This window comes from Plectropomus leopardus, chromosome 21, assembly GCF_008729295.1.
Source record: "Plectropomus leopardus isolate mb chromosome 21, YSFRI_Pleo_2.0, whole genome shotgun sequence".
Lineage (NCBI taxonomy): Eukaryota > Metazoa > Chordata > Actinopteri > Perciformes > Serranidae > Plectropomus > Plectropomus leopardus.
This window is the reverse complement of record NC_056483.1, coordinates 9,902,069-9,927,573: the sequence shown is the minus strand read 5'-3', so window position 1 is coordinate 9,927,573 and position 25,505 is coordinate 9,902,069. Positions and strand designations below refer to the sequence as shown.

The 25,505-nt window shown below is 40.0% G+C and overlaps 1 protein-coding gene across 2 annotated transcripts in view; it reads left to right on the top strand.

The window, feature by feature from the left end:
- ctdspla (CTD (carboxy-terminal domain, RNA polymerase II, polypeptide A) small phosphatase-like a) overlaps nt 1–24,380 on the top strand; it is a 35,627-nt gene extending 11,247 nt beyond the window's left edge. Inside the window, exons 2-8 of one of the 2 annotated variants that reach the window (XM_042510475.1) lie at nt 9,342–9,508; nt 10,682–10,714; nt 14,022–14,123; nt 19,386–19,442; nt 21,264–21,356; nt 21,438–21,623; nt 23,084–24,380. In XM_042510475.1, the coding sequence (XP_042366409.1) occupies nt 9,342–9,508; nt 10,682–10,714; nt 14,022–14,123; nt 19,386–19,442; nt 21,264–21,356; nt 21,438–21,623; nt 23,084–23,209 (764 nt within the window). In that variant the 3' untranslated portion in view covers nt 23,210–24,380. The remainder of the gene's footprint in view (nt 1–9,341; nt 9,509–10,681; nt 10,715–14,021; nt 14,124–19,385; nt 19,443–21,263; nt 21,357–21,437; nt 21,624–23,083) is intronic. The other variant, XM_042510476.1, reaches the window with a different exon arrangement.
- Nucleotides 24,381–25,505: the final 1,125 nt, after the last annotated feature.

The window sequence follows — 25,505 nt, the reverse complement described above, 5'->3', positions numbered from 1 at the left end:
TGAGTGTACAGCCCCCCCCACAGCCTGTAATTTTCACCTCAGCCTCAGCTGTCCGTGTGGTGAAGTAAGGAGGCTTAATGGGAGTTTATTTTATCATACTGTGCTATTATTGCCTTGATGGCCTCACACATAACACACCAAGGACCTCGGCACAGTGAGCACACGCAGGCTGAAGTGTCAGCTCCTCTGATGCTACCTAACTCCACTCAGCTGTTTGGATTTTCTGCATGGGTGTGTGTATGTGTGTGTGTGAGTAGACACATGTTCAAGTTTATTGTGAAGCAGATGCTCTTTGGTGTAAATATTATTTTGGAAGCCGATCTGCTGTAATTATCATCACCCATCTTGGTGGGATTTTCTCTTGTGTGGAAACATGATAATCTGTTTTTGGATGAATGATGATAGTGCCAGATTAAGAGTCGTGATTGTTTGAACTAACTTTCATGGCAATCCATCCAATAAGTTGTTAGGGATGTCCCATCGGTTATTTTGAGCACGTGCCCCGCCTGATCGTTTGTTTGCGCTCGTCATCACACAGGTGTCGTAAACAGGGACCACGATTTGTGGCAGATATTCAGGTTTTATTGTAAGGCTGCTACTCCATTAAGAAGAAACTGTTTTTTTCATGTTCAGCTTAAGCTGCCGGACCACTTTAAGTGGAATAAAAATTCTTGTTAATTTTTAGTGAGCAAGTTTTACTATAATGCTGTAATAAGCTAAATTAAAACCAGTTTTTATTTGTTGTGACTTGGAATGTAAAAGTTCAGCTATAACTCTACTTTGAATTGAAATTGTGATTATATTACCTATCTATAGTGTTGTACTTTTACGACAATATGTACTTTTATTACAATGCTTGATTTGAGAGCAATTTCTGAAGACACTTTTTAGTTTGTTTACTTTATCTTGTTGAAAAAACAAATGCTGCACTTAATGGATTAGAGAGCTATTTTTAAAGACATAGTTTACTTTCTTTACTTTATTTGATTGAAAAACAAACGCTGCACCAAGTGAAACTGTGATAAGAGCCATATAAAATATTTTAGATTTGTTAACTTTGTTATTTTTGTAAAAAAAAAAAAAAAAAGAAAAGATAAAAAAAAAACCCTTAAGGAACTGTTTAGATGCAAACATTTTTTCTTGCATTGCAACTAAACTGTCAAGCACACACACTTTATTGATTTTAATGTCTTTAAAATAGTTGAAGTGTGCACTGTGCTGCTGGATTATTTACGTAAATACAAGTATTAGATCAGGACTCAGTATGTGCAGATACTAAATGACTCAGAATTGGATCGGGGACAAAAAAGACTTGATCGGGACATCCCTAATGATTGTTGGTATATTTCAGTTCCAAGCCAAAGTCTTGGCCAAATATTTGCAGGTTTCAGCTGCCCCATTTCCTTTGTTTTATGTAATTGTAATTTGAATATCTTTTGGTTTGGGACTTGTTATCAAACAGAACAGGCTCTTTGAAGATGACTCCTTGTGCTTTTGTGCATTTTTGTGCATTTAAAACAGTGAAGGAATAATTAAAAAATGAGTGAATGTGGTATCAGTCACTGTTTAAACTACAACATAAAAGTGTTTCCTTTCTGAGCATCATCCCATTTGGAGGTATATGCATTACTGCAGGGATTCCTTTCACTGTGTTATTTTGCTGACACAGTGCACAACAAGGAGTTCCCCTTTGCTGCTTGTCTGTTGCTGTTAGTGATAGCCAGGGACAGAAACAGCTTCTTCTTCAGGTGCTCACTCTGTGTCTCCGAGTGCAACTCAAGACTTTAGATCCTGGGCTCCGGGCTTATAGTGGATTACCTGTCAATGTCCGTGTGGAGAAAACTGTTTTTCATTTTGGCTGCAGCCGAATAAGCATTTTATCTCACATGGTGTTGTATAAGCCACAGCAACGTGTTCTCACTCCCATCTCGTCAAGGGCAGATGCTTGGTCAGTGGCCCTCTGCGTCTGATGCCAAAACTGTTATTTTTAGAAGGTTCGAGCAACTGAAGTAGTATAAAGGGTGAGAAAGTTTGCGTAGGAACTTGGTTTGGGTTAAGGGGTGGTACAAAACACAGGACTTTCAAGTAGGAGGAGTTCCTGAAACCAAAAGTCAACATTGAGTTATTTTAACTGCCTATCGACGTATGTTGCAACAAGTATATCATGTGACTTATGTGACATTATTTTAGCCTACTAATGATCGTTTTGTTGACTAAATCTAATAAAATAAACTAAACCTAATAAAACCAAAAAAATAAATAAATAAAACAAACAAAAAACTAAAGCTGGGCACACACTGTGTGATTTCATCCTGTTTTTAAAATGTCAGTTTTAGGAATGCATGATAATGTGTCTCCATCTGCTTTGTGGGCCATCATGATAAGAGTATGGATAATGTGATGTTAATTCCTTTACAGAAGAGACTTGATTATCACTAAAATTGGGTGGGGAAAAAAGTGGATATATCTATCAGCATTGGTTATCGGCTAAATGATTTGTAATATATCGACATATGAGATATTGGCAAAAAATCAAATATTGTGTATCCCTAGTTGTTAAATTCCAACTCATGGAGTATTAAATTGTTATGTTTATGTGGCAAAAGATGTCAGATCAAGCTAAAATTTGGACAGACTCTAAAATGAGTCATGTGCTCAAAAATGGGGTCAGAGGGGTTAAAATCGTACATTGCATGCCCAGCTTATTGGAGGCTCAGTCGGAAGTACATTTTGTAAAGAGACTAAATAGATGTAACACATGGAAATTGCACATTTCTTGTGAAATGGAAGTTTATTTTTAAGAAGTACTATGTTTGTAGTAAGTGGAAACTGACAGGCCTTCCCTGACCGATAAATACCAGTACTAGTGGAGCCTGAAGCGTAATAATTTGACGCAAAGGGCCACTGATAAAGTATGTGTATTTGAAGAGTTGGGAGTAAGAATGTGTTTGGCCACAGACAGCTGGTTCCACTTTTAATGCAAACACGTCACGCTCAAAATCGAATCGAAGAAGAGATAGAAAATAAGCAGAAAAACCATGCCCACACTGCTTGAGGCAATGGCAGGAGTCATTTTTGGCTGTTGATGTCTCCTTGTCATGATGTCAAGTCATCACTGTGTCAGGAAGGCTTGTTTTCCTGTCATACAGTAGCTTTGTATAGCAGAGACAGCGTGGAAATCCCTGTGGCTCCAGGCTGTTTTATTTTGGTGTATGTTAAGTACCCGGCTGTGCCATTTAAACCCGGCCTGTTTTCCATCTGAATTATTTAAGAAGCACCTTCACATGGACCGTTCTCACATCACCTTCATGCCCCCCAGGTACTGTACACTTTACCTGCCTGGCTGGACAACTAACTGCTGCTGGAGTGCAGTTTATCACACAGGCAATACCAATATCAGTATATTATGGAATATATAATTGTGCACACAGGGATTGTTAATGACATCTCAGGTCAAATCAAGTTCAATGTAGTTTCTCCAAACAAATACTCGTATTTTTCAACTTGGGCCATATAATTTCCCATGTTTCTGTCTAAGTGACTAATGGGGACAATATATTTTTAAAATGGTCAGGTATTGAGCGATAGGGCTGAAGCTCACAGCAGTGAAACTCGGGGCATGTTTGAACCCACAGTGGACATCCACTAAAATGCTTGTTTTTGCCACTAATAAGCAGATTGTTGTCAAGTGTCTCACAACATTATAGAAAGGATCCCTGAAGAGATACACCTTTTTGTTATACAGTTAAGATCCTTTTTGTTTCAAAAACATCACAAAATCACTATCACCAAAGCGCAGTGCAGGTGGGGAAAAATGATAATGATAATTTTGGTTCCTTGAAAAGCCATGGAAAAGTTAAAATTTTAAAGATGTTTGGCAATCACAGAATAATAATCTGATCCTGTAGGTGGCAAAAACAAGCACTTTTAGGAGATGGAAATTGCGTGGTTACATAGCAGCTGCAGTGCTCTCGTTCAGTACTGGACCAGATTCAGAAATTGTTGTTCCCTTCAGTCACTTAGACACAAAAACATCAGCTATTAAAGTCCAAGTTGAAGCATGTCAAAGTTACCCTTTAATAGCCTATAAAGTTGTATTATTATCATTAGACGATCTGACTGTTTGTCGTAGCAATATTGTTAAATCCCCAGATCACAGCAATTAATATGTTGAGCACACTGTTAATAACTTTAAAAAAAATGTCCACATCCATATAAAAATTAGACTCAAGTTGTAATAAACGTGAATTAACCTTTACATGTTTACCCTAGGGTCGCCTCCCCAGAAACATTTGACTCGAGGGTGATGAATACCCTGACATAAACCTTTGAGACTTTATCCAGCAGCTAAACTTAAACCCACTGTCGTATTTTAAAAGCGGCATGTTGTGTTTTCACTGCGTGCGTACTTTATGTGCTTTTAAAGCTACAGTAAAGGAGGCCACCTCAAAAGTCTTGAGCTAAGCCGGGGATCATATTCCCTCTCGGAGCTTGGCATTATTCCCCAGTGTGGGTCACGGGGTGATTATCTCTTCCTGTCAGGAATGCTGAGAATTTCCTGCGTTTTCTCCCTCTTCCGGCCTTGTTAGTGGTTGTGCCTGAACATGTGACAGAGAGCCTGGGCCCCGGCTGGCTCTGATTGACTAGCGAGAGCCTTCTATCCCTGTTACCTAACATTCAGCAGGAGCACTGACACAGGCACTGCCATAAAGGGACGTTTTTTACGGCTCTCACTTCAAGGGAATATGCTGATCGAATGAAGTGTATTCAGTGGGTAAATAATTCTGCACCTGCTCTGAGGAGGCTGCAGCTTTGGCCTCGTATCTCTCTCTCCTGGGAGCTTTTGTTGGATAAAACCACTTGCGTGCACCGCCCTTTACTTAGATTTCAGTGAGGTGGATGCCTTATTAGCAGAACCGCAGACTGTCAGCTAATTCCTGCAGCGATTTAGTGTCTCATTTGACTGATTTCGCTTGTGTTTGCACAGGTCAAACCTCCTGTTTCCTTAATGGCAAATGTTGCACTTTAACCTTTTGCTGTTATTCTCAGAGCATTACTATGCAAGGCGAGCCGGCACCAGTCACATTCCTGAGCAAGGACATTGAAAGAAAAAAAGTTTGCGTCAGTCTGTGAAGTATGCTGTTTGTTGACCGCTTTACACGTGGCCCTTTGCCGAAGCATGTGAACATATGCTGCATGTGTGTGTGTTTGCTCGGTCTCCGGCAGCAGTCAGTTTTCAGCTATGTTGTTTGTGTCAAAGGGAGAAAGGAAAGCTCTGTTTGTGTAGGGTGGTGGTGCAGGAGGGGGTGGAGTAAGAATCAGACCCAAGTATAGGCTGTCTCGCCACAGTAACTCTCTCCACCCATTCTACGCCCTGTTCTCCCCGTCCGAGCTCCCCTCTCCTTTCTCTCTTCCTGCCCTCACACTCCCACCTGCTTTTTCGGGGCAGTTTCAGGGGCAGCGGACCAGGGCGGGAAAATGTAGACAGTCTCAAAATGGAGGAGCGAAGAATGACATCAAGTGTTTGAGGCCAACTTTTTTTTTTGGATGAGGGAGGACTTGGGGTCCCTCCAAACTGGAAATGTACAGTCAAATCACTCAAATTACAGCTACAAGATAGTGGATTTGAGTGAGTTGTTGAGGTGTTTCCAACCCCAATGCAATGGAGGGGAATGTATTTTTGTTTGTTGGGTTCACAGAAGTAAAATTGGCCTTTCAAAAATGAAGTTAAATGATCTAAGGCTTAAAATGCTATAGTTGTTGTTCTTTAAAGGTCGTGCCACAATATGAAGTTCAGCATATGTGTTTAATTTGACCACATTAATGAGACTTCCTCAGCTGTGCGTGATTGGCGACCTTGCTGTCATGGGGGTTAATGCTTTCAGTGTGTGTTTTAATCTGATGAAACCATTAATGTGTTCTCTGTGTATAACAGTAAACATTCAAGTTTACTTTTAAATCCCCAGACAGAGAGACATATAGAGTGTATACTTCTCGTCTGTACTTTTATCAGCAGTGAGTCTGGAAGGGCAGAACATCTCCTTCAATCACCACGCAGGTTATAGTAACACAGCATGCTGCCTTCCTGTTCCAGCTGTATAGCTGTATTTATTTACCCAAGTGTTGCTTCTCGGGAACATCTATCAGAGTAGAGGGAAGAGCCACGGCGAGCTTTAGAGTACAAAGACGGGAGAGAACAAAGAAGACAAACTGCCCGCAGCCTGTCAGATCCAGTCGGAGCTACCCAAGGATAGTTCCAGGCGTCAATCTGAAGGCTCTCAGAATACGAGCAGGCTGCAAACAGCCTCAGCATGCATGGCTAACTGGGCTGCCTGTGTCACACGGCTGTATGAACACGTTAACAAGACGGCGGCAAACAGGGACGCTGTGTGATGGCCGCTCCGAGGCACCAAAATGATGATTCCAGCTAAAGTCAGCCCGTGGACACTTCAAAGTCCTGAACAGATTTGGGATTCCCATGCCGAGAAATTACCTCTGAAGCAATTAAACTGGCAGAAATTCCACTTCAGGAACACCTCGGGATAATTGCGCTGTCAGATTTTAGCCTTTTTTTGCTGGAGCTGCCCAAATTTCTATTTTTATCCACTTGTCCTCACCGACAGAAAATATAAAAATCATAATCCGTGATAGAACATTTATAGAGGCCTGCAGACCGTTGGAGCCGGCTTGTTTCTCCTCTGTCAGAGTGAAAGTAGGCCATGGGCTTCAGAGACAGTGAAGGAGGAATGATGTAAGCAGAGACCTATATGTGTATGTTGTTTTCCGCCTGGAGCTTTGCAACACTCTGATCAACTGATCAACCCTTCTTCCCAAGCATATGAATTTAGTTCTCAGTTAAGTTTTTGTCAAATATAGCCAAATAAATTTGAAATATATACCTATGTGGTATATAAGCTGTGTTAAAATGATTGAGAAAGTATAGCACACACACTCACGCACATATATACAAAAAAAAAACCAACATCAGTAGCTAAATAAATAAAATAGTAAATAAAAAGGAAAGTGAAAAATAATAATACATATTTTTATTTTATATACACATTACATTGGGGTTACTATTCGACAGACTCCGTTACAAGTCCTTCATCACATAATGTAAATTGCATTTACTTTGAGTGCATTAAAGTTAAATGAGTTTTATTGCGGAGGTTGTAATTATGCTTCCCCAGTGACGTCCAACATAAAACATAAATCCTTGCCCCTAAGATATCATATAAATGGGCCCCAGATACTTTGAAACCATTGTTGTTTATCTTAAATAGTGTATGTGATTTTCCTTTTTTCCGAAGGAATACACACAGTCATTTCCTCAAGCCAACACCCAGTGCTTGATCATTGGGTGCATTTCCATGTTAATGCTGTAGATCTTTTGGCTTGTAGAAGGCAGCCGTCTATAAAAATTTGCTAGCTGCTGATTTTCAGTCTTAACTGGACATTTGGGGTCTCTTGAATGTAAAAAGTATATTTTCTTTGATTTACTGTCATATTTTTAGCCTCTTTCTCCCACATATATGATATTAATCCGTCTGTCTTGCTCTTTCATCTTTCTTGATGTTAATTAACTGGACTACCTTCCCAGAGGGCACTCTGACGATGGCTATTTTTGTCCCAGTACTCCCTCGCTGTGCTGTACAACATACATCTCAGACCCCTTTTGTCACGATAATGAGATGATGCATGTGAAACGCAGTCTGTCCGCAACTCTGAGCATCGCTTCTGTCTTTTTTTTCATGCAGAGGATGCTTTTCACTAGCATAAAGGCTTTTAAACACACTGTATACTCTTAAGAGGTGACACTGCTGGGAAATGGCACTAAAACAGCACTTGATTCAAAGTCAAGAGAGGCACTTTTGTGTCTCACATAGTGTTATTTGTTGGTGTAAACACATTAAAACCAGTAATGTACTTAAGTTTGTGCTCTTTATAATTTACTTGAGTTGTGTATGTCCATTTAAACTTCACTAAATTTCATTCAATTTTCAATATTTTGAATTTAAATAACATAGCATGTTAATAATGTATTAAGTATATATGATATATTTCACCGTATTCACTTCGCAGCTGCTGAAACATATTCTTTTGTCCGCACAATGGTAAAAGAATACATTTTGTAACTTTGTAAGATTTCTATTAAAGTATCAAACAGTAGGCTACATAAAAGTATATAACCCCCAAAAAGGTTATTTTTCCTCTTTGAGTACATTTACTTTTGTTACTTTGCCTGTATGATTACAGTATAGTGTGAAGGATTTGGGCCCATCTTTTTGCAGAAATGTAATATAATTATCATGTTTTCTTTAGTTTATAATCACCTGTCAGTAAGAATTGTTGTGTTTTCAGTATCAGAGTGAGCTATGCATATTTATATATAGAGAAGGTCCTCTTGAGTCTGCCATGTTGTTTCTACAGTAGCCCAGAATGGACAAATCAAACACTCACTCTCGATAGGGCAATTTGTGTTTTCAAAATAGTCACCATACTTTTCCTGTGTGAAGAAGTTTCAACTCTGCAACCTCACCACTAGATGCCACTAAATCCTACACACTGGACCTTTAAATACAAAGCTGTGGACAAGAGACAATCAGACTTTATTTGTATAGCACTTTTCATACAAACAGACTAACACAAAGTGCTTCACACAATAAACCAGAAAACAGATTCAGCAAATAAATGATGACATACATTCATTATTGCACTGGCCACTGCAAGCTCTCTCTGTCATCTCTGGATGGCTTTAACATGCTTATCTATGTACACAAGGCTGTTATCACAACTCCTCCAAGAGGACATACTGTAGCTGTAGAAGCCTGTTAGTTGTTCAAAACTCTATTTCCATTTCAATTATGTTGTCTCGTTACACCCTCCTCTGCAGCGCCAACTGACTGGAAAATTAGCGGCATCTACTGCTTATTTCAAAAAACCAACTCACAATATGCACACAGTAGATGGAAAACCACATATATTTGCATTTACTTTTGCTGATTTTCTGAAAAATTGGTTATTGGCACCAAATTTGGATGGTCAAATCCATAGTGCTCCATACTTTTAACTTGGAGATACATATTTTAAATGTGATGACATAACATCACATTTAAAATATGTTTTATCACTCTTTTTTTTTGGATTTTGGAAAGTTGGTCATATTTCTCAATATTCTTGGACTTTCTTGGACCATGGGGAATAACATGTATAAATTTTGAAAATGTGTTTCTTTCCCCTTTAATGCAGGACTTTTACAGTGTGGTGTTTCTGGTATACGTCCTCCGTCACTGGCTGGCATATTCAAATAACCTCTCTCTTTCTGTCATTATCTCCTCCAGTCTCCCAGTCCAACAGCAGCCTAAAGAAGCATCGCAGCCGGAGCATTTTCAGCCCCTTTTTCTGCTGCTTCCGCAACTACAATGACTACCACGTGGAGCCACCAGCCGCCAACAACAAGACACTTTCTCTGCCCCCGCCGCCAGAGGAGAATGGCAGTCCTCCCAAGGTGAAGCTCATTTTTCTCTCTCATCTTTTATGGCCAGCGTCCAAATTACCTTCCTTTTGCATACGCAGAAAGAAAACCTTGTGGGAATTAGCCGATGTTTGACAACAGGAATCCTAGTTTGACTCGAGAGATCCAGTAACAAGTAACATTTGTTTGGTTTTGTTACAGGGAGCTTGTTAGGGTTTGCCTTTTCCTGCAGAGTGCAGAGGCTGAGGCGCTGTGCAGCCTTGCTGAGCTCCCTCCACAAATTTTTCCAGCTGCTTCAAACCCGCTGAACCCAGAGGTTGTTTACCATCCACTGCTTGAAAATACGGGCTCGCTTCCCATCTCGCATTCTTCGATATCTGCCTACGCACACAACCGCGCACACAAAATAACACACAAGGCGCGGAGAGGAGCTCAAAAGAAACACACACTCACTCGCTCATGACAACACATGTACGCACACACGCACACACGCTGCTTTAATCTCCATAAAGTGGGCCCTGTGTGTGTCCGGTGTGATGGATTGCCTGGCACCCACGCCTCCCCCTCTCCTCACACACACTCTGGCCAGTGTAGTGAGGATGTGTGAAGCGAACGTTCTGGCCGCGGGAAAAGGCGCCAAACCCCCCGAGCTCCTCCGCAAACACGGCGTTCAGCTGCCAAGGCAGGTACACCGGGCTATAAATGGAGCAAAGTCATATCGCATTTCCACTCCTGTTTACCTGTAAATGTCTCTCATTCAGGGGAGGAATGTGTGGCCCTGTACAGACACTATACATGTGGTCAGCGCTGACCCGCTCCGGACCTCCTCCTCAACAAATGAGTTCCCATTAATTTAGAGTGAACCTAGCGAACCTCGCCATAAAAAGCCTTGTTATAGAGCGGGGCTGATTTTGGAGTCCCTCCCAGCAGTGTACTGTTGCTGAATTTCTGGCCAGCCGTGTTTGTTACTATGGCAGCTCTGTTTGTTTTTCAGCAAGTTGTTCTCACTTTCTATCACAGCGTGTACTATACGTCCCCTCTCTCTTTTCCGCCCTGCACATTTCTTGATTGCAATATAGATGTTGTCGATTTCCTCCTGGCAAAGATTTTTTGCTTCTTTTTTTTCTGTTTTACAGTCCTGTCTCTCTCAATCTCTTTCTCCTTTTCTCTTTCTCTTTCTCTTTCTCTTCTGTTTACTTTCTCCAGTGTGACCAGGTCCAGGTCATCCCCATCCCCAGTGTATGTATTATTATCTTTCATTTTTCTTCATCTCACTCCATTGCTGCAACCTCTTGCCTCTGATGTGCTGTGCTTCATCTTTCTGGTTGCATGTGGATGTGAACACAAAGGTGATGTTTTAATTCTGATTCTGATAATCATATCTTTTAAGGCCTGGGCTGCGTCCCCACCTCTGGAAGTCCATTTATTATCATGTGATCTATTTCTGTCCCAGTTCCTCTGATCACTGGAGAGGCACGTGATTGATTTTCTTATGAGGTCAAATTCATTGAATCTTAGGTTAGACCTTTAGAGCTTCGATCAACAGATGGATGACTCGCCCTTAAAACTCTTGATTCAGTTTGTCTGTATTGAACAAAATTATGATGTGATTATGCACTCAGTGAACTCCTGTCCGTCCATTAGCAGCGGGGCTTGGTTTTAACGATTTGTACTTCGTCAGACTTGATGTGTTTGTGCTGAAGCGGCAATTCATTTAGCTATTTTGGACTCTACGACGTGCCTGTGGTTTACTGTAATTTAGGATATTCACACTCACAGCATCCCACATCACAGCCAAGATTTAAACTACACCATCCAGCAGGCTCCTCCCTTCAATGGCAGGAAGTGCATGTGGCGATAAGGTCTGCTCTTTGGGTCCCCGGCCTGGTACAAGGAGAGGTGATTTAAATAACTTGAGCTGACCTGGACAGGTTGACGTCTGCATCTACGTCTTCAGTGTGATGTAGTTTTAAAAGCAACATCAGGACGTAGACAAATATGACTTCTTTGTAACTTGTATTTAAGTTGTTACTGCAAAAAATGCCAAAAAGCACCAATGGAACCTTTTTATAAAATGTCAAAACCAAAATTTCATCATAAATATATAAGGCAAGACAAGATTATTTATACTGAAAAGAAATTTAAACACAACCGTTGGTTTTGTTCTCATTTTTCACAGGTTTAAGTTAAAGATCTAAGACTTTTTTTGTAATTAATAGATATATTTCTTCATATTTTGGATGTGAGTTTGTTCAGACTTGAAACTCCCAGAAAACTGTCGGTTTTCTGGGAGTTTCTTCTACATATGTGGTGCATAAAAACTAAATTCTCCATGTTTAGATTAGCCTTTGGGGACACAAAGCAGACCTGTCCCAGAAGACCTGAGAGCTCTGCATGGTTTATAGTGTAGCAGAAGGTCAGAAATGTATTTTAGCCTTAAATGTTTCGCTGCTTTATAAACCAACAGTATTTTGAAATCGACTCTTTGACGGACAAGAAGCCAGTATGAACACTTCAGAGGTGGAGTGATGTGATCCACTTTCTTGGTCTCACTGAGGACTCAAACAGCAGCGTTCTGAATCAGCTTTATGATTGATTGCTGTAGAGACCTATAAAGACACCATTACAGTAGTGGAGTCTACTGAAAATAAACGCAAAGACACATTTCATAAAAACACACAGGCATAAAAAGCATCAGGTTGAGATAGTGCCCCCTGGTTGTGGTGTCAAGAGAAGGGTGTCTGTATCCCGTTGCAGCTCCAGTGGTGAAAATGTCAAGGTCGCGGTCAAAGAGTCCTTTCTTTGCTCAGTCTGCATGTGTAAATCACATTCATCACGACCTGACAGGATGTCATTCAGTGTCCTTGCTCACAGGGAATTCTTCCCATGCGACATCAGCATGCACTCCCGCGATAAGACATGATAAATACAGTCAGTCTGGCCTAAACACACATGAAAACACAGATACATGCAGGAAATGGCTGGCATACTGAGCAGCAGTGTGTGTGGAAGATTGACAGAGTCCTTGCTTCTCACCTCTATAATATGGATTTATGAGCGTATGTGTGTGCATGAATGCATGGATGTGTGTGTGCGCGCGTGTGTGTGCCCCCTATGGCCGAACCATCTGCCCCGTGCCTGTCTGTAACCCCGGGCCTGCTTGGCAGAGGACACAAGTGTTTCTCCTTTTCCCCCCTGACCCTGAAGGCAGCACAGTCACAGAGCTCAGTCAACATGAGGTAATACAGAGATTATCAGCGGGGACTCAAACCGCACACACAGACTCACATACAGGCAAATTAGTTAGACTATAGTAACAAATAGATGATGTCATTACCAAAGAAAAACATCCAACTTCCACCTTCTCATATATGAGGATCTGCTGTTTTCCTCTGTAATTTTAAACTGGACTTGTTTAGGTTTTCAGCTGTTGGTTGAATTACAGAAGCAACTTGAATGTATCACCTTTGGGTCTGATATTTGTGATGAAGCCTTTTATGCCTCCGCTTCGGCAATAACCGTGGCCAGTGGCATAATTTTTGAATGTTTGTCCTATTGTCATGCAAGAGATCCTGATCAGGTATTGGCATATTTCATATAGTAATGTCATTAACCCTTTGAAACATCACTTTTCTTTTGCTGCTTTCAGATGTGGTACACAAGTATTTCAGTCTTTGAACTCTGAGCAAATTTCTGTCAAAAACATGGGAAAAGATAATGAGCAACTTGATAAGAAATGGTCCACAAATTGCAGAAATTGGTAAATTTACTGTTTTTAAAGAGCTAGGGAAAATGTCAAGGAAAAAAGACAGGGAAGAGAATATTTTTATAATAATGATAATTACATATTTAAAATTAACACTTTTCTGTGTCATTTCCTTGTGTTTTTTTGTTTTGTCTTGTTTTTATTTTCTTTTTCCACATTTTATTTTATTTAATTTATTTATTACTATTTTTCAGGTAACTTTCTTGTACTTTTTACTAATTTCTTACAACATTTTGTGTCATTTCCTCTTTCTTTTACTCATTTCCTTCTTCCCATGTTTTTGTGTTAGGGTTATTTAGAGCCAATCTGCTCAGGTTTTAAAGGGTTAAAAAATAGTTTTCTAAGATTGTTTGATTTTTTTTAATTTGGCGTGTCCTATCTGTGAAGCACTAAAATATATGTTTCCTCACAAAATGTTATATTAAGTGATTCCAGTATATTTTAGTATCCATTTAAGCATATGTTGATTTTTTTTGGTCACTGTAATTGTGACATGAAAGTGTCATATTGCTTCATGATTATTACAACGACAAATATTCTGGATAAGTATCAAGAGGCTAAGCGACACCTTCCTGCAAGTCACTTATGCTGTTAAGTGTTTCTTAAGTGTCGACCCAAAGTGGCCGAGTTATCATCTCCAACACTCTGACTGAGCCATCATCACACCCTCAGTATGATTGTGTGTGTGTGTGTGTGTGTGTGAGAGAGAGTGTGTTTTTCAGCCTGCTCCCTCAAATGAACCTCTGTATATATTGTAACGGGTGTGTGTTGTCTCTGCAGCCTCCGGCCAAGTTCCTCCTGCCTGAGGTCAGTATCGCTGACTACGGCAAGAACTGTGTGGTGATTGACCTGGACGAAACCCTCGTACACAGCTCCTTCAAGGTATTTTACCACGCACAAATGCACAAGTACACATTTAAATATACAGTCAGTCATGGTTTCATTTGTGTCATGCTGTTATTCAACAGCCTGGGAGGGATAATAGGATTATACAGAAATAAATCCTGAAGATGCCATTCTTTGCTGTGAATATGGGAACGATGGCATGATGACGATTAGCATGAGGTGCCACTGAGCAAGTACATATAATCGCAGGAAAATATGTCCGTTAGGGTATTATGGTTTTTATGCACCAGTTAGAACAGGAGAAGACAAAAAGGAGGCCTAAAACTGTGACTGTAACAAGGTGTTGGCATGGCAACCAGTGCATCCTCGGTAGCTGTGCATCATGCAATTCATCAGCCTGGTTGTTTGGCAGGAGTACCACATTATCATCTACATAATTATTTTTGCTTGTTAGACCCTTGCAATCAAGTTGGACATCAAGTTTATTACATTGTGTGACTGTCAGACTGTTTTGAAGTAAAAGAGATAACCCATTTTTAAGGTTGTAATATTGTTGCACTTTTTTGTTGTTTTTTAGCTGACGGTCTGCAGCCATGCTCTGTGTGCTTACTTACAGCTGTGCTTTAAGGAATCTTATTGTTCGCACTTTAACTTGAGCGCAGTCAATAAGAGGCGATTACATGGTGGATGCCATCCCCCTTTTTCAGCAAAGTTACCAAAATGCATCCCCTCTGATAATCTCCCATCCCTCTCCAGACTCACGTTTATTTATTTATTTGTATTGAGCTTTTAAAGGTACTCAAAGGCATTTTACACAGCAATAACAGAAACAGTAAAAGCAACAAGAGTATAAAAACAACTTGTGCAAATTAATGTTTGCTTGTCTGTTTTTACGGCACCGCTGCTTCATTTAACAGTGTAATGTACCGTCGAGAACTGAAGGTCATGATTCTAATTCAAGCCAAAACAGCACATACTGTAAATTTTGCTGTATTTGCCTTAGCCTTCCAATAATGCACCATAATGTCCTATCAGACTGTACAAAATGATTGGGTTTATCGCGTTGGTTTTAAAATAAACTGACAACTACAGCAGCTATTTTCAGCCATTCAGGGAGGCTTTATGATATGACAAAGGCCTCCTGTGTCTCACCATCAAAGGTTTCCCTCTGCTGACACACCTGGCACACCTAGTGCCCCACTTCAGCTCAGCGCTGCCTCGGCCCCAGCTGATCTTGTTACGCCTGTGTGTGCTGTATTCGTGCCTGAGTGTCTTTTGTCTTTAGCATGGGAAAACCAGGGAGGTGTGCAACAAAATAGCTCAAGGTGAAGCTGAAGAAATCTTTTGTGTTTTGCTCTAGTTTTACGCGGCGGACAAAGGAAACCATTTGTTCATTAAAATACGTGCAGAGAAAACAACTTTAAGTGCATTTTCATATGACTGGTAGTTAATTCCTCATTTGCTGTGGAAAGTCAAAGGGAGAGAAAAATGTACACACACTGTGCCGGACCCACCCAGTACAGTCACAAGCCAGCAGAAACGGGGCCACACACACGTACGCGCTCACCCACACACAAGGGTGTGTCCAGTACAGTGTACGGTTCCCTTGAATGACTGCGGGATGAATTTCGCAGAAATCCTCAGTCTGTTCTAATAGTCTGGAGGATTTTATTTTCCTCCCCTGACAAAACAAGTCAGAATCTCACTCAGGAACTCCGTATTTTTTTTTCTCCTCCTTTTGATGGATCTCAGTTGTGCACCGTATACTCAGTCCGTCAAAAGGCATTTAGCTCAGAGATCAGTATGCAGTATGAAATGGATTCAGGCAATGCAATAAATGAGAATCAGTTTGGAGAGGAAGAGAGGGAAACAGAATGCGACACACACGAGCGTTTTCGGTTCCGTTCAGTAGCCTGCAGGATTTCCTGTGGATATTATTTTTCTAGAAGTGAAGTAATTTTGGATCAACATGTTAAGCACTTTAATTTTAAAGCATACAAGTCGCCATTAGAATTAGAAAATTAGTCCAGAACTGACAGGGGACGGTTCTCATACTGCACAGATGGACATAGACTAAAAAAAGAACCGTTACATAACACATCACATACTGTCTGCTTTATCCTGCATCTTATGGATGAAAAGATAATTCCTGGATCTGCTCCAGGATTAGATCCAGTGTGTGTTTTCTGTGTGAAAATGTCTGACCGGATATGCTGTATATGATATTAATTGTAAAGCTTATTTATATAACGCTTATGGAAACCAATGTTATAAAATTCCTTACAGAAAAAAAAGATAAGATGAAAGACTGAAATAAAAAATGATTCCAAAAAATGTAGACATTAAAAACCAACCAAAACAATCCGCAATAATCTGCTGCTATAACAGCCTCCACTTCGCTGCAAAGGTTGTCCTTAAGATTTTGGGACTCTGCTGCATGGATTTGATCCCATTCAGCCACGAGAGCATAAGTGAGGTCAGGCACCGATGTGGGCGATAAGGCTCACAGTCGGCGTTCCACTTCATCTTAAATGTGTTGGATGGTGTTGAGGTCAGGCTCAGTCAAGTTCTTCCACACCAAAGAGAAATAGAAGATTTACTGTAACTGAAATAAGCCCTCTTAACCCTGCGAGGTGGCAGCCAGTTTAAAGCCAAGTCAGACATCTGTAGATTTTAGGGGGGATGTAGGTGTCACGTTCTCCTCAATATTTAGAACCCCTGCAATTAAGTGTTTGACTCCTAAGCTGTAAAACTTAAAACAATTAAATGACCAGTCAGTGAAAACTAGTATTGAAGAGCATTTTTTAAAAAATGATCTGGTGAGACTGAGCTCCTCATGCAGGTCATTTAGGATATCTGATGTTTGGACAAGCCTGATATAATGGGACATGTTAAAAGGCAGTTTTGAACAATAATACCACATGATTTATGTATGTATGTAAAGAAAACTCTGGACAGCAGCCAGACTGCACTCATCAGTTGAAACAACCCAGAAGTCGTTGCCTCCGTTAAGTCTGTTGAGGTCAACGCCGGTTCACCAGAGACCCATAAAACAAACACTGTCCGTTCTCCCCATTTACTTCACCCCTCTCCCTCCATCTCTCTCACACATACATCCTCCTCCATTTCCCATATCTCTTGCCGTCTCTGATCCGGGCCCATTACGGAGCGGCGCGATGAGCAGCTGCTGTGTGTTCAGTCATCAGATGATGGAGTGATTCAGCAGAAGAGCAATAGGCAGAGGCCAAGTCTGTCTCTGCATCCCTTCCTCCATCTGTGTCTTTCTCTCTCTTAATCTTTTCTCTTTGTGAAAGTTGGACTGATGCCTGTCACTAGTTTGACTCATTACTGGGTCTGTTTTTAGACAAATCCAGGCTGCAGTCTTTACATTCTCTGGTGTAAACATTAACCAGAGCTGAATACATTTCAGGACTGATCCATAGAGGCGCTCACATCTGTCTGTCATCTGTCTGGGATCTGGATCTTTGATTGTGCATTGACTCACTGTTGCATCACATAGAGAAACCAAACATCTCCGGTACAATAGGCCTATTGTTCCACTGTCACCACCATAATGGTCACATTAGACAGATTAAACAGGTGACAAGTGGAAGGTCAAAGTGCTGTGTTTGTACACAGCAAACACCCCCTCTGCTGGGTGGCACACGACTGTACCTGCTAACTGTAGTACTGAAGTATTGAATTTACACATACAGCACAATCATTAGAGATTATAGCAGGTTTATATTCAAGCTAGTTTATAGTTTATTTAAAAAGTCTACCCTAAAAAGTACAAAATCATTTAATAACACAGTGATGTTTTATACACAGCCATAAGGATATTTTAATGTGTTAATTAATGTATGTTTATTATCATATTTTATACCATCACAACTGTGTTATACTAAATTGTATTTACCTGTTTATACAACAGCCTCCACTTGTTTAGGTCGACAGTAGGAGTTATATTTGCTTTCAACTACATTAGTGTGATATAAAGCATTTATTAAATGTTTTTCTTCTGCCTATAAATACTAAATGAGGGGGACTTATACCGCATTCACATGCTTTTGTCGTTCGTCCGATTTTCAGTTTTCAGAGTTCATGAGGTTTAGGTTGTAATGTGGAAACAACATTAAAGCTATACAGTTGATGTATTGTATGTTTTTGCTCAGAGAATTTAAACATGTTAAACTAGTTTGTTTTTTTTAAGGACAAATAACGTGTAACCTTGTACCTTGAAAGGAGTTTGAAGCTTAATATTACAAAGTGATTTTGTTCCAGACTTGTTGCTGCACCAATATAAATCCCTTAAAAATAGAAAATAAATCACTTTAAAGAATGAATATGACTAAGGAAAGCTGGAAATAATAAAAAAAGCATATATGTGTAATTTTTTTTTCTGCAACATAATTTAAGATTCGAAAATTTATATAAATATGGTCTTTTTCTTGTCACTTTTTACTATTTATTTGAAATTTGCGGGAAACTTCTTGCCAGATGGATCACTGCATTTTTCTCCATGGTTTTTTTTTTCGAAGAAATCAAACCAATTTGCTCAGGTTTTGAGGGGTAAAAAATAAAAAAATAAAAAATGTCATCTTAAGCATTAGCCTAATGTTACTTTACCCTAAGAAAAATGATGCAGATTTACCTGCATTCTTCAAATACTAGTAGATGAATTACAGTCAGTTTAGCTTATAAAATGATACTTCTAAATAATCCTCTCTTCTTTTCTGTGTCTACAACAAACCATCCAAGCAGGTGACAGCCGGAAAAGCTTTCTTTGTGCTTATGAAAACTCAGAGAAACATTTTTTCTCTGCCTCATGTCACCTATTTTTCTTTTTCTTCCTCTCCGAAATGACGCTGCCGAGCCTCCCACCTAATCCTTTCATCCTCGTATTTACGCCCTCCACTTGTCTTCCACCCACACCCCTCCGGCATCTATCTTCCTCCACCTACTGCACCTCTCCTCTCCCCTTTCTTGCTTTTAAAGATGACACAAGTCGGCAATCTTGTCCGCGTTCACGTCTGTCATCTTGCTCGGCTCCCAGCTTTCTCCCCGGAGTTTCACTTCTGGTTTTTATTTAACACTGAGATACAGAGTGCAGGAGCAGAGGGAACCACAGTATGCTTAAAGTCTTCCTAGTTTGCCTCGGGCACCATATGAGTGTTTTGCCTTCTTTAACCAAGAATGTGGGCTTGTGGTTTTGCTGCTTCCTTGTCAGATTGTGCTGCTTTGAGGGGAAAAAACACCATGTTTTCAATCCTTTCTCTGTTTCTTGTCCTCCTACAGCCCATCAGTAATGCAGACTTCATCGTTCCGGTGGAGATTGATGGGACTGTTCATCAGGTACTGTTACACGCTGATATGGATGACTTCCAGAGCGGGCTTGAGTAAAATAATATTAATTTATAAGATATCCTTTGGAAGTTTGGGCTACATTTTCTTCCCTTTTCATATTTATTATTCTCTATTATCTCACAGCCACGTCAAAAGTGGGACAGTTTGCACACTCCTCCCTGAATTTATTCTGTTTTATTCTCTGTGTCTTTGCTGGCTGTAAAGATGGATGATGTGACTGTGTCACCTGGTAAACAAATATCACAAAGCGTGTTGAAGATACTGTTGAGTGAGCAGCAGAAGAGATGCTTCACTGATTAGAAATGTGTGTGTTGGAGAGAGAGAAGAAAGAAATCCAGGCAGTGTTTACACCTGCATCGTGACTTCACTTCTGTATAAAGGTTTATTTTCTGCATCTTGTTTAAAGGAGGAGCAGCATGACTGTAGCTGTGACCTGGTTCAAGTAATCCAGGATAGGCTTTCTGTATCTGTCTCGGCCTATGCTTGATTACTTGCACTTGGGGGCAGTGACTTACCTCTGCAGACCAACTGAAGAGGATGAAGACGAACAGAATTGGCCAATATGACCACAAAATAATGTTGCTGTGAAGGGCTAGACATTGTTTGAAAACTTGCTTATACCATATTTTCTCAAATTCAGGCTGGGGGAAATAAACAAAGTTGGATAAACTCCTGGTGCATGTTATAATGATAATTTATTATTATCATTATATAATAATAATAATAATAATAATAAATTATTATTATTATTATTATAATCCTAATTATAGTTATTTATGTATATATATATATATATATATATGTCAGAGTAACAGATAGCAGTAGAGAAAAAATAAATAAAAAATAACAACCTAATAATAACAGTAAATGCAATACAAAGACTTTTCCGCCACGGTGGATAATAATAATAATAATAATAATAAAATTAGGAAAGATCAAGACAGAAAAGAATAAAAATGAAATAGATGAACTAAAACAGATGACATCACATAACAGGTTTTAAAATGAGTTTTTAAGAAGTGATTTGAGAGAAGTCACTGATTCTGCCAGCCTTTTCTTCTTAGGCAGGTTATAAAACATACATGCTAACTAATAATGTGTACATTTCATTAGCTTTTCAGCCACGGTGGCTGTATGTGTGTTAATATTCAAGCTAAATTATGTTTGGTAGTAACACAGTAAGTGCCACTAGAGGGCTTCTGGCTTATTCTCACCCTATCATTAACCGGTCTCAATCCTCCTGCCAAAATCTAAACAGCCCAAACAACGACGGCAACATGTACGAGCCAATCATAGGGAGAGTATGGCAGGTCATTCCTTAAAAATACGCATATGGGAATCCTGAAAATGTTTCACAAAAAAAGCCTGGCAGTGAAATGAATGGACTCTATTAAATCAAACAGTACAGGGCTTTTAATTTGAAAAAGATACAGGAAGTAGTACTGCAGGAACAAAAATTTAGCAGATCAGACCAAAAAAGGAGGAAATATCATACCAAAATATACTCATACCAATCATACTTATCAACTGAATTAGAAATAAAAGCCTCCCTCTAATAATAAAGGCCTGGCACTCTGCACTTGATGAATAAAGGAGCATCCATTTAAGGATTTACAATATTTTATTTTTAAAGTCTCTTATTGGCTTCAAATATGTATGGATGGCACTTTTTTTCAGGAAACCAAGGGAATTTGTGAGTTAAGAAATATTTATTAAATAACAGGCAACAATTCCATGCCATACGATGCCAGGCCTTAGTAAGTGACGTGTTTTTTGGTGGTATTTATTATTTTTGTCTGTTTATTTCAGGTGTATGTGCTGAAGAGGCCTCATGTGGACGAGTTCCTTCAGAAGATGGGGGAGCTCTTTGAATGCGTCCTCTTCACAGCGAGCTTAGCCAAGGTTTGTTTATACACTTTAACACTAAAGATGACAGTCACAGTAAAGTTGCTTTAACCAGATGTGTTTTTTGGCTTCGTTCAGTACGCTGACCCTGTGGCAGATCTGCTGGACCAGTGGGGTGTGTTTCGGGCCCGGCTCTTCAGGGAATCTTGTGTTTTCCACAGAGGAAACTACGTCAAAGACCTCAGCCGGCTGGGCCGAGAGCTCAGTAAAGTCATCATCATAGACAACTCACCTGCCTCCTACATCTTTCACCCGGAGAATGCAGTAAGTCAGACCCAAAATCTAAATTGCCAACGTAAGTTGGCATCCTCTGTTCATGCTGCAGTTGCTGTGTTGCTTTCGCACATCGCATATGTTTCTGTCTGAGTAAATGTTGTGTTTAGATACCTGAAAAAAATGTCCCTTGTTGAGCATTCAAAAAAATTGTATATGTTATCTGAGGCATGGATGGATTACTAAACAGACCCATCAGACACAGGTCCAGGGGACCAAAGTGTCAGGGGACTCCCTGACCTTCACTTGGAAAATGTCACTCAATGAGACACATATTGACCAGGAAGAGACTGAAAATTAACACAAAGAAATAAATCAACTACAAGGAGATGCAAAACAACCACAAAGAGACAAAGTGACTACAAAGAAACAAAAATGACCACAAAGAAACCCAAAGTAACTACTGAGAGATATAAAATAACTACAAAGAGACACAAAGGAACTACTTGGAGAGATATAAAATAACTACAATTATATAAAGCAACTACTAAGAGATGTAAAATGCCCACAAAGAGACACAAAGTGACTAAAAAGATACGCAAAGCCACTACTAAGAGATATAAAATGACTACAAAGTGACACAAAGCAGCTCCTAACAGACAGAAAATGACTAAAGAGAGACACAAAGATGCATAAAACAACTACTAAGAGATATAAAGTGACTACAGAGAGACACAAAGCAACTACTAAGAGACACAAAATGAGTAATTGGGCAAAAGAAAACATGCACAAAAAATTACTATGTAACAAACTTACATCAGTTAGAAGCAAAACCACAGAGAGGTGTGTTAAGACTACAAAGTGATGTAAAAAAACAACAAAAAAAGGCTGTAAAATCTGTGCATCTTGTGTCTGTGTATGAGTGGTGGTGGGGGCTTCTGTAAGTCTGTGCCCAGGGGCCTTTTGTCTCATAATCCGCCCCTGATCTGAGTGTGTGTTTTGTGTTTTTGGCCCAGGAATCTTACTGCTTTTGTTTACAATAAAGCTGATATTAACTTCTGTTTACATCGTCCCTAAATATGGAACATTTCTGAATTATTTTAAGATAGATCTGCATGTAGAAATGTGGGCTACAAATACATTTTGTGTGCCTCAAAGTATGAGAAAACTGGGGTCAAAATACACTGGTGCCACAGAAATCAGTTCGTTATAAAGTTAGTGATGTTGGTAAATGATTATATCTGCAAGCCGTTGTCAGTTTTAATTTGTGCTGTTGTTTTAGAAACAGTGTTGCGCCAGAGGCAGTGTTCCCAGCTTTATGAGGTTTCTCTCCTCTGTGGAAAAGTAGCTCAGTGGAGCTGCTGCCACTCTTTGTGCCTTTGATGCATTTTCCCCATTAATTATTTACACAAAACTCGCACCATCTCCTCACCTATAATGCAACACTTTAGCATCGACTGTCAACTGAGTTTTCTCTCCTCAAATAAATAAAATCTCTCCTCTCTCGACAGGTCCCGGTGCAGTCCTGGTTTGACGACTTGACGGACACGGAGCTGCTGGACCTGATCCCTCTATTTGAGGGCCTCAGTAAGGAGGAGGACGTTTACAGTCTGTTACAGAGCCTGAGGAACAGGTAGCAGACGGCGGCTCCCAGTTGGTCCTCCCTGCCTCAGCCCCGCTGCACAGAGGCCTCACCTCGCTGCCACGGCCCCGCAGCACGGCTCCCGTCCTCAGAGCAACGCTGGGAGTCCCAGCGTGGTTCCCAATCTGAGGACTTCAGGCAATTTGTTCGGTCATAATGAAATCTAGAGACAACAATTGTAGGGATTCTTACCATCTCTAGATGCTTGGACTCTTTGTACAGGACTGACAGAAGATTATATCACTGTATGTACATACTATATGTTTCTAAGCAAGACATACATAAAGTAATTTTTCTATCAGAGAGCGGAGGTTTTACTATTCTATCAAGTAATATTTTAGTTACCAAAAATAATCCAATAGACAGAACAAACAGTTTTTTTGTTTTTTCGAGAATGGGTGACCTTTTTGGGTTTTTTGTGTTGAGCTGTGCTATGCAGGCTGTTGTATCTCGTCTGACCTTTCATTCAAACAACTGTGATTTATCTTCTCTTACAGAATGAAGTGCCTTCATTACTGTGCTGATTTTGTTGTGTCGGGTTATGGGGTGCACATTTTTATGCTGCATATTTACTCAAGTCTCCAAATGCATATTAACTAAATCCTTAAATTGAAGCTGGAAATGAGTCTTTGGTAATTGTCATTTAATCTGAGAAAACAGAAGAGAATAATTTCTAGAGATGTATCCAGCTAGCCTGTTCAACCTGGATGATTATTTGCTTTTGAGTTCAGTAACATTGAATTGTTAAATTTGCCAAAGATTTCTACAATTCAATGTGATTTGTGACTGAATGACGTCATTTGATCCTTGACAGTGACTGTAAATTGATAATCCTTAAAGACATTGAAACCCCAATTTATTATTGAGAAAAAAAGAAACCTTTGTGATTATATCACCGTCCACCAATAAATGTTAAACTTTTGAGAAAGATATGATAATTAGCTTAGATTACATGAAATTCTATTTATTGGGGAAAAGGGGTCGGGTGCATTGTAAAGACTGCTGTTGAAATCGTACTGTACAACATTATTAAAGTTGCAAGTTTGCACAATGTCAATTTGTACCCCGGTGTAATGACTTCAACAGACTTTAAAGCTGCTTTTTATATTAACAGGGACTCAAATGACCACATGTCTCGTGAAAGGGACAAACCCATCCATTCATCCATCCATCCATATTCCTCTCCTCAGCAACATTTTCCAGCTCCTCCTGGGGTATCCCGAGCCATTCCCAGGCCAGATGAGAAATATAATCCCTTCAGCGAGTTTTAGGTCTTCCCCGGGGCCTCCTACTAGCTGGAGGTGCCCAGGAGACATCCTGATCAAATGCTTGAATCACCTCAGCTGGCCCCCTTTGAAGCATAGGAGCATCTCCAAGCTCCCTCCAGATGTCTGAGCTCCTCACCCTATCTCTAAGGCTGAGCTCAGGCACCCTACAGAGGAAACTCAACTCCGCAAAAACTTACTTTGGCTGCTTGCATCTCATTCTTCACTCAGTCACTACCCAAAGCTCATGACCTTAGGTGAGGGTCAGAACAGAGATTGACTTCCAGCTCAGCTCCCTTTTCATCCACATGGTCATGGGCAAGACTTGCATTACGGCTGACGCCACAGGGACAAACCCACAAAGAATTATCACTGAGAAAGTTAAAAAAAAAAAAACTGACTGTATGCTACCAACTCCGCAATGAACAGTAGACAGGAAAAGTTATCTGCTGAATGTAATGAGGCACACAGTGAAAGATATTTTCCTCAAGAGTTGGTGGAGACCAAAACAAAGAGCTAAAAGAAAGTCAGCATTAAAAACGCATTTACTAAGTGGTCAGAAACATGACTCCAGATGAATAGTAATGTTGCTCCAGATGAGCTTATGAGTAAAAAAGCATCTGTTTTCAAACAAGTTTGACATGTCAGTTTAAAAGGAGATAATATGTCAATGTTGTGTTCACAGCTTGTTTCTGCTGCCCCCTGGTGAGGGATTTCAAAACATCTTAACAGGTTATTTTACTTTAAGGCCGAGTGCACACGCTCATGGGTTTATTTGAAAATGCAGCTTTTCTATGCATTTTGGCTTTTCATCCAGATGCAAACTGCATTATACACTGGGTCACTGAGAATGGATCATATATTTTTAAAAAAAGAAGGGTGAAGATTGTCAAAAGCTCTGTTTTCATTTTGTCATGTAGACAGACGAGTTTTTGGCTTGAAGCTCCAGAGTGTACCGTTGTTTTCTTTGTGATGCAACACAAGTGTGGCGACATTTCATGCAGTGGAGGCCAAAACAGAGTTGGC